Below are 8458 nucleotides of genomic sequence, written 5' to 3'. Positions count from 1 at the left end.
ACGAACTTCCACTCGCTCTCGACGAATGCCTACGGTGTAGTCATTTTACGGGCCAGTGACTTCTCGAATTATCCGACCGATGACGATCTCGACGGCACGACCACCACGATCTCCATGCGAGTAATCGGGCCTACGCGCTATTCGAGATGCTTGTTACTTAAAAAGGAACTTTCCTGTGCGAGAATACCTTTGTATAATAGAAAATTGCAAAAATAGAAAGCGAGTAGGAGAGAACAAGAAAGAGAAAAGGAGTGGATAAACGAAGAGACGATTGCGAACATCTCGATGAACCTTTGGAAAAGAATTATCGATTGTCTCAGTCGTATTTGACGTCCCATTTAATAATCTCACGCACACAAGCGTCGAATGTTCCGTGCGACAGTGTTGGGAATTGATCGAATAAAATTTTCGTTGTTCAAGATAATCAACAAATTAATAGTGAAAATTAGTCAATCGTTGCATATGTAATCACGAATAATTTAATTGACTGATAAAATTAATTATTAGTCAAACTTTAACTTCATTGTTTATACATTGATTAATAATTATTTTCATCGATCAATTAAACTGTCTGTGATTACACATATGACAATTAATTTTGATTATTAAGGTTTCCTGTCTGGCTATTCTAGATTCGTCAGAAGCGAAGAAACGTATGCCAAACATTCTTGCATGCTATTTTCGACGTCATCAATCTGCAACCAGGAGTCTTAATTTGCCGATCACTTGAATCAACTGACATTTTAATAGTTTAATAGCCAGCACTGTCGTGCGATCGTAAGTTCTCGAGCACGGCAAGTCGATGCTCGCATGCAACATGTGCCCGAGTTAATAAGACTCGGATCGGACTCGATAGCGCGCGTGCGCCACGTGCCTTGGAGGGTCGTCTTCGGGACTTCCTGGGGGTCTTACTCGAGGAAATATGCTCGCGGACCGTGAACATTTCATGTTCTTGGCGAGCGCGACGCACCGTTTGCACGATATCGTGTGGCGCGATTCAACCCCTTCCGCACGGCTCATATATAGAAAATGAAGAACGATTGAAATGCAGTCGTCAAAATACAGAGCGGAAATTGACGTTTGCCTATACATTAACGGTTTTGATACACACCAACCGACGGATGTTAGCGGTCGATCTCTCGCTCTAATGGTTCCACCTGGGTGCGGAATGGTTCCACCGGGGAACCATCCATGGGTGGTCCGTCATTCGCTCGCGAACTTACACACGCCAGGTGGAGATCGACGAAGGAAAGGAAGCGCCGAGTTTATTTCTTCGTCATACAATGCGGTATCGGCGGCTCTACAGAGTTGCCTGGTTCTTATGTTACATTTCACATTACATAATGCATCTTTTCTCCGCGATTAGTCAAGGTTAATTGTCTTTTTCAGCGAGGGGGAAACTGGAGTTACTGAAATTCGCTTCATTCGTTTCCAAATGAGTCCAAAAAAATTTGAAATGGAAAAGCGCATGTATTTTTACGTATAAAAAAATAAATATTCGTATAGAGATAAAAGGAACGAGAAATTCTCTTGTGGTTCTAGAAATTGAAATATACGAAATAAATACTTCAACTATAAGAGCAATTGAGTCGATTTTATGATGAAATAAGATTTAAATCGCCTGTAACTCTTAAGGGAATGTCAAAGTGGATAACGAATTCGAAAAATGTCGATAACGTAGAGATGACCGTTAAGACGTCATGTCAAGTAAGCACTGATACTGTCACGCTACTCTTTTCGTATTTTTCATTCATATAGATTTTATGTAAATGTGCTGCCAGTTATTTATATATTGGGTTATAAGAACTTTACCAAATACGAACAGATCAGTAGCCAAGGTGTATCCGAGGATTGCGTGGCCGGAAATATCGAGGTGGACGACTGTCGTAGATGGTTATCGGTTTTAATCGTCGATTAGAATACTTCTTCGAGAAAAGTGTCGCGTCTCAAGGTTCAACGGAGCTAAGAGCCGAGGGGGGATCGATCGGCGGACGTTTGGCGCAAGAGAGTGGGCAGAAACAGCGGGAACGATCCTCTGTATTCGCAGTAAATTTGATTGTTCGGAGGCAGGGCGGCCTACGCTGTCCGGCTCGTGACTGCGCCAAAGGGAAATGCATTCTTATCGTTGGCGAAACTAGCGTGGCACGGCACATGGCGTGGCGCACGGTGACGGCATCGCCGGTACCGAGTACCGGCTAGTTGTCTCCTCTAACAATACAATAACGATGGAAGGCGTCGCTTACGGGCGAGTTCGCTTAACGTCCGCTCTCAGGTATGTACGTACCTATCGTGGCGCTGTCGTGCCGTTAAAATATCGCGTTTACGCGAGATCTTCGTGCGAGATGACCCTCTCACAGGATACCTATGGCTTCCGGGGCCTCTCTTCGACACGGCGTTCTCCACGTTAGCATTACGACATCGCCGCACTCGCGAGACGCCTCGCGAAAACGCAAGAAGCGTCGACGTGTACGCCGATGTGTGCGTGTGCGCCTCCTCGTGTTCGCGTTCATCTGTTTATTTTTCTGATCATGACACCAACATGGCAGCGATCTCTCGATCCTACCGCCGTAGTTTGTTCGCTCGTCGTGAGCGAACGAACAAACGGGTTACGCGCGCGCGCCTGTCATGGTTTATCATTAATCGGCGGCTGTAGCTTCCCCGGCTACATCGGTTCCCCGTTTCTAATCTCGCTGTTACCCGCGAAATACCAAGAGCCGTGCGCTGACTAGCCGCACTTAACTCTCCTAGAAAGGGATCCGTCTAGGCTGCGGAACTGCGAGAAACACTGGGAGTAGGAGAAACAAGTTGTTATTCCCACGCCGCGCCTGCTCGGGATGCTACGAGCACTTTCGCTATCTAACCTTATCGGAGAGCCCCGGTGTATTACGAAACACGTAATAGCTTCGCGAGCGAGACTCGCGCGCAAGCAGGGGAGAAGATGGTAATATGAAACAAGGCTGATTTCTTAAACAATTGCTGCGAGATCTGTTGATAACTGAAATAAACATAACCATTAGGGTGTTCATCGGCCGTCAAAGGGATCTGACCTCAGTTGCCACGTTGTTTAAAGTATTCAGAGAAGCCGCTTTTATCTTGTTGAAACTTGTCACGAAGTACAAGATACAAAAATGTTTTTCCTGTCTTAATCGATAAATCTAACGTATTAACTTTAGCATGTGCCAATCAGTAATAAAATTAAATCTTATCTTCAAAATTGCGAAGTTAGTTATTTGAAAATATGTTTTCTACTTTGAGATTTGTTAAGTCGTTTGGAAAATAATGATGGTAAGAAATAAGATGCCTTATATTATCACATCTTATATTTCCACGTTTTATGCAGTTTAATGTGACCGCGATCTCTTTTTATTTGCGATATCTGTTCATAGGCCTAAAAGACTTCTAGATAATTTCAATTGTTGAACTTTATTTTCTTAATTTTCATAAGAAATTTCTTTAATTTTATCTTCTACTTGTATCTTTTATATTCAAAAAATATTCAATAAAAAAGTTATTTTAACATGTAACATGTAAACAACTTTATAGTAGAGAAACATGAGCTCTTCTTTATTTTCATGCCTGTTTTACGTTACCATCCCATTCTCCAAGATCCCATTTCTTGCGTTATGTTAAAAAAAAAATTGTGTGCTCCTGAAAAACAGTTTAGTTTTTTCTCTTATAATAATTGTGAATGCATTATGAAAGATATATTCGCTAACACTTGGCACAACACGAAAGAAGTAGTTTATATTCCAATCTTCTCCCCTACTCTTTTGATCGAGGTGACATGACAATTACGCAGCTCTATCTCGCGCGCTCCGCACTTCTCCGGCCCTGTGCAGTCATCGGTTGCACTTCGCAAACGATGCCTTCTCGACATTTCGATTTTAATCGGGCGCGAACAGAGCGAGAAATGGATCCGTCGATTTTCCACCTCCAGGACGTCACGATGTCACGGTTCTGCGCCGTGGTGCGAAAGACTGGGGTATTATACATCCGCGTTTCCAGCACCTGTTCCTCGGTACCTTGACGAGAGTTCCTCACGCTCGCTCGTCCGTAGGGATTCGAGATTGCTTATTCACGCGACGATGACGACTGACGCACCAACGACCGGTTGTTGTTGTTGCTGTTGTTATAAATGGCTCGCAGTCGCCCGAGCGATTGCCCGGGATGCCAATTTACCGAGTCTGTTGAAGCTAACTTTCAGAGATGATCGCAGGCGATGATGTTTCATATCATTGTCTCAAGAATTTATAGTTCTCATTAGATTCATTAACCCTTATAATTCGGGCGTATTTTCAGGTGATATTTACAATTTTTTAACTACAACTTTTTCGTATATACCAAAAGGTAAATAAAAAATACGACACCCCCGTCACGTCACTATAGTGGTTTCCATATTGTAAGGGTTAAAAACATGCGCGAATTTAATTTATTTCTGCACTTCGATCGAGGGTTGTTTAGGGAAGGTATTGTAAAAATGTTTTTCCCCTTTCGCTGCGCCAGTAAATAGACAACCGTTCACACATGGTCGCTCGACGGTAGTCTCTCTCTTCGGCGCTAGATAACCAATCTCAAGCGAGACCCGCGTGGCCGAACACGGACAAGATTCATGTAAAAGAGAAGTAATATTGCCTTTATTTCGCAAACTGTCCCTGGAAAATTGACCATTATATAATTATCTCAGCAAGTAATATGTAGGGGATTGTCTCGTGATAAACCTAGAACTGTGCTTTATGGTTGATTATAAGCGCTTTTCCATCGAGAACGGTATTGCTTTGCATTATTCAGCGTTAGCGTACGATCTACGAGTTATGATAGTCTCGATTAAATTTTCTGTTCTTCCTTCCACCTGCTCGCGTTGAATTCGGAAACCTTACGTGGAACCTAGAAGATAAAATGACAATATTATGACACGCGAACTATCGGAGCCGAGCAACGAGAAGCAGAAGCGTACGAGCTATCAACAAGAGAATAGTGTTTTAGAAGAATAATGTTTGTAGAATACTGTTTGTAGTTCAAATAGAATACTGTTGTGAATAGTATAAAAATAGAATAGTGTAGAACACTGTTTGTAGTTCAAATTAATTAACGACACGGCAACGAACTCACCGCCAACACAGGCTGGACTCTTACAAGCTGTGCCAACACTGCTCGCCGCGTAACAAAACGTCACGTTGCACCTGTGATGCAGAAGAGGATTGCCGCACACGGAGCAGTCAGGCTGCACATTCGAAGGCTACAATTTCATTGTTCTTTAATATACAAAAGCTGTCGTGAGCTCGACGTATGCCGTTTACCTGCACTTTTCTCGTGGCGCCTTGTTGGATGCAAAGCCACGAGCTGAACATGCACCCGCCCGCGAGGTTTATCCCGTACGTAATTTGCGGCACCATCGAAATCTGAGGCACCAAGGGGATCGATGGCACGGCGATATCGGTGACGGTTCCATTAATACCAACACCAATGCCAATACCTGTGCCAGTACCAGGACCAACACCAGGACCAGGACCAATACCATTTCCAGGACCAGTTCCAGGACCAGTTCCAGGACCAGTACTTGTACCAGTTCCAGTTCCAGTACCAGTTCCAGTGCCAGTTCCGGTACCAGGCCCAACGCCATTCCCGGGACCAGTGCCAGGTCCAGTGCCAGGTCTAGTGATCGGGTGAGTGTTAATGACATTATTGATATCAATGTTCGTCGTAATGTTAGTGGCCCTCAAGTCGTCACTCCCATTGCAGTTCCCCGACTCGCAGTTTACTTCGTACTCCGTGACGATTTGGTGGCGATGCTTGTACTTTTTCGTGCAGTGGCTACATTTCTTATCGCAGTCGTGCATATCCACGCTGCACTTCTTTATACACTCCTCCAAGCAATGCACGGGATCTGTGAAATCGCATCGCTTGTAGCGACAATGAAGTCAGAATCGCGAACGCGCGCGCGATAATAACGACGTGTTTCTTTATGTGTAACGAATTAATCGAGAATAATTAATCGCACGGCACGATAAATGCAGTCGTCGCGAGCGGCGCTCGTACATGTAAGTTGTGTAACTGCAACGGCTAATGATCAGACGTGTTGCGCAACTGCGTCTGCGAGTCGCGCTACAAAAGATCGCACGATTTTAATTCGACGCAACAGTGTCAGACTGCCGAGTAATGCGCTTGCATAATGCGTTCGAGCCGGAGAATTTCGCGAACGATAACTCCCCTGCAAAATCCGCTCGCGGCGCGTTACGCGCGTCGCGTTACGTTACAATCTCTACTTCGATCGCCATAGGCAACTACTATTTTAGAGAAGTCAGTCTACCATTGTCCAATGTGTCCGTATGATGATGATGTCGTTTCGGCCTCATCAAACATGTTACGTATTTCTTGTAGTCCGGATTCCGGCATTCCTGGTGTATCTTTCGCTGCTCCTCGCTGATCGTCTCGGTGACCCCGCCGTCCTCCGTCTCTTTCAGCCGCGCCGACGCGTGCACCACGCTCAGAGCGACGAGCAGTTGCACCAGCGAGTACGTCAGCTCCATAGCGCGCGATTTTCAACGAAATAACCGGGCGGGATGAGCAAGCGAACCCTTTATACCCTATAAGCCGTTTACCGGCCGGGTGAACGACCCCCGACGTTTGCGTTGTCAAACGTCTCAGTTACAAGAGTGTTTGCGCCGGGGCGTTCTCGTAAAGATACGTCGCGCTTGGCTAATATATTAACGCGTAAATTGTTATCTGTCCCTCGGCAACGGAGAGTGCAACGTCAAATTTGCACTGCTTATCGCGCGTACAGGCGCCCCGCGAATCTCCTCCCCCTCCCCTCCGACCCCTCGACCCCCGCGGAGCTACGCCGAAAGCCGCGGTCGGTCGCGCATGCACCTGTGCGGTGCCTGTGTAATGCGTGGCGTAACGAAGGCAGAGGGTGTAAGGCGGGTTAACGTGCGCTTCTCCACGGTATCAGCCTCCCGTCCCCATTTCCCTCATTTTTAAAAAGAAAGAAGAAAAGATGCATGCGCGAAACATTTGCGATGCGATCGTGGTTGCACGTAATGAATATTCCTGCGGATACGTATGGTAAATACGCGAGACATTGCGCGTATCTTCGCGAAATGGTATAACATACAACATATTTTGCGACTCAATTTTGTTGTCGACAGACTTGCGCGCACGCGCGTGCCACGTTCGCTGCTTTTAGCTTTCTTCCTCCTCGTGATGCAACGTGCACTTCGAGTGTTATCTCATGCGCGTTTGTTCCGCAAATACATTTATTCGACAAGTGTCACTATCGCGTCCTGCGCGTATACGTGTACTACCGCGCGGAATTCTTTCCTATGTGGCCATTATCGCGGGAGGAAGTTGCCTTGGATATGTCGCGGGTATGTCGGGTATGACGCACAGTAAAATCACATTTTATTACGATCGCGCGAAATCAATGTCGTTCGACAAAGCACCATCATTCGCGATGCCTACGACAACTTTGCGCCCAACAAGAAGGAGATCTCCGTGTCAGGAATATTGGAGACGACGCACGCTGAGATTACGTTTAATTACAATTACACGAAAGTAAATTGTGTTCTACGAAGTGCGTCATCATTCGCGATGCCTACGACGACTTTGCGTCTAATAAAAAAGAGACGTGTGCGATCCCCGTGTCGCGGATCGAACGATCAAATCCAGTTCGAATAGGTCAGTGACACTCGCTCTTATCATAATCTGGATTACAGATGACGAAATACTATCACTTCCTCTATTTGCGCTACACTCATCGATAAAATTCCCCGCGAATTGAACGTAACCCCAGAATGCTAGTTTATCCGCATTTTTGCCAAAGACACAAGAGATCGCAAGAGCCTTATCGACATGATTTCCTTCGATTAGCGCGGTTTTTAATTTTCTTTTCTCCTACCTGGGCTTCTTACGATTAGCACGATCTCTTGGTCGTTCACGTATTCCGGATAGCTGCCGCGCGCAATTCTTTAATAGGTCAAACGTTTAGCCGTCTTTTTCGCGCGCGTGCTCGCGATTTATAAGGCAACTCTGTTCCGTTCATGGAAGTCTCCGTTCAATGGGGAGTACCGCTACCGAAGTTACGGGGGGCCTGTGACCGAAAAGTTGATTGTCGAAGGGTGACGCCAAAGTAGGAGGTCAACCTCGACTTCTCTGAGCGTCTCTCGAACTTACTCTTGACTTTTTCTTATTAGATGCAAATACAACGCTCCCTTACGGTCGTCAAACTCGAGAAATATCGAGGTATAGTGTCGCTCGCGCGTATTCCTCGGAGGACTCGCTTCATAGCGGTACATCCCGAGCAAACAGAGCCAGATACGAGGTCGATGCGGACTTTCTAAACGCCCTGTATACGGACAACGTCCCAATGGAAGGGGGACCACCGGTCTGACTCTGTCTCTTTCTCTTTCCTTCTCTCTCTCTCTCTCTCTCTCTCTCTCTCTCTCTCTCTCTCTCTCTCTCT

At 45.8% G+C, this 8458-nt stretch overlaps 2 protein-coding genes across 4 annotated transcripts in view; one reads left to right on the top strand and one right to left on the bottom strand.

The window, feature by feature from the left end:
* Positions 1-4612: 4612 nt before the first annotated feature.
* Positions 4613-6752, bottom strand: LOC116851466. Of its 2 annotated transcripts, none has more exons than XM_032830903.1 (4): positions 6308-6752; positions 5298-5884; positions 5110-5221; positions 4613-4884 (listed from the first exon to the last, which is right to left on the bottom strand). In XM_032830903.1, exons 1-4 carry the CDS (start codon positions 6525-6527, stop codon positions 4874-4876), a joined length of 930 nt encoding a protein of 309 aa, XP_032686794.1. In that variant the 5' UTR covers positions 6528-6752; the 3' UTR covers positions 4613-4873. The 2 variants fall into 2 exon arrangements, with proteins under 2 accessions (XP_032686794.1, XP_032686793.1); XM_032830902.1 differs by having other exon boundaries at positions 5110-5236; positions 6308-6747.
* A 508-nt stretch (positions 6753-7260) lies between these two features.
* The window catches only part of LOC116851461, a 7546-nt gene continuing 6348 nt past the window's right edge, over positions 7261-8458 (top strand). Inside the window, exon 1 of one of the 2 annotated variants that reach the window (XM_032830898.1) lies at positions 7261-7364. The gene's annotated coding sequence lies outside the window, so the exon portion shown is untranslated. Of the gene's footprint in view, positions 7365-7435; positions 7675-8458 lie in introns of those variants that run through there. The other variant, XM_032830897.1, reaches the window with a different exon arrangement.

The sequence above is a fragment of the Odontomachus brunneus genome, unplaced genomic scaffold (genome assembly GCF_010583005.1).
Source record: "Odontomachus brunneus isolate Ranch 3 - 2012 unplaced genomic scaffold, Obru_v1 Obru_scaffold_176, whole genome shotgun sequence".
NCBI classification, from domain to species: Eukaryota; Metazoa; Arthropoda; class Insecta; order Hymenoptera; family Formicidae; genus Odontomachus; species Odontomachus brunneus.
Note: the sequence above shows the minus strand (reverse complement) of the source record. Positions and strands in the feature narration are given on the sequence as shown.

Coding starts and splice junctions, on each gene's coding strand:
- LOC116851466 (XM_032830902.1), bottom strand. CDS start 6,527: ATGGAGCTGACGTACTCGCTGGTGCAACTGCTCGTCGCTCTGAGCGTG. Junction 5,885..6,307: donor TACGGACACATTGGACAATG/GTAGACTGACTT, acceptor GCGATTTCACAG/ATCCCGTGCATTGCTTGGAG. Junction 5,237..5,297: donor GCGCCACGAGAAAAGTGCAG/GTAAACGGCATA, acceptor ATGAAATTGTAG/CCTTCGAATGTGCAGCCTGA.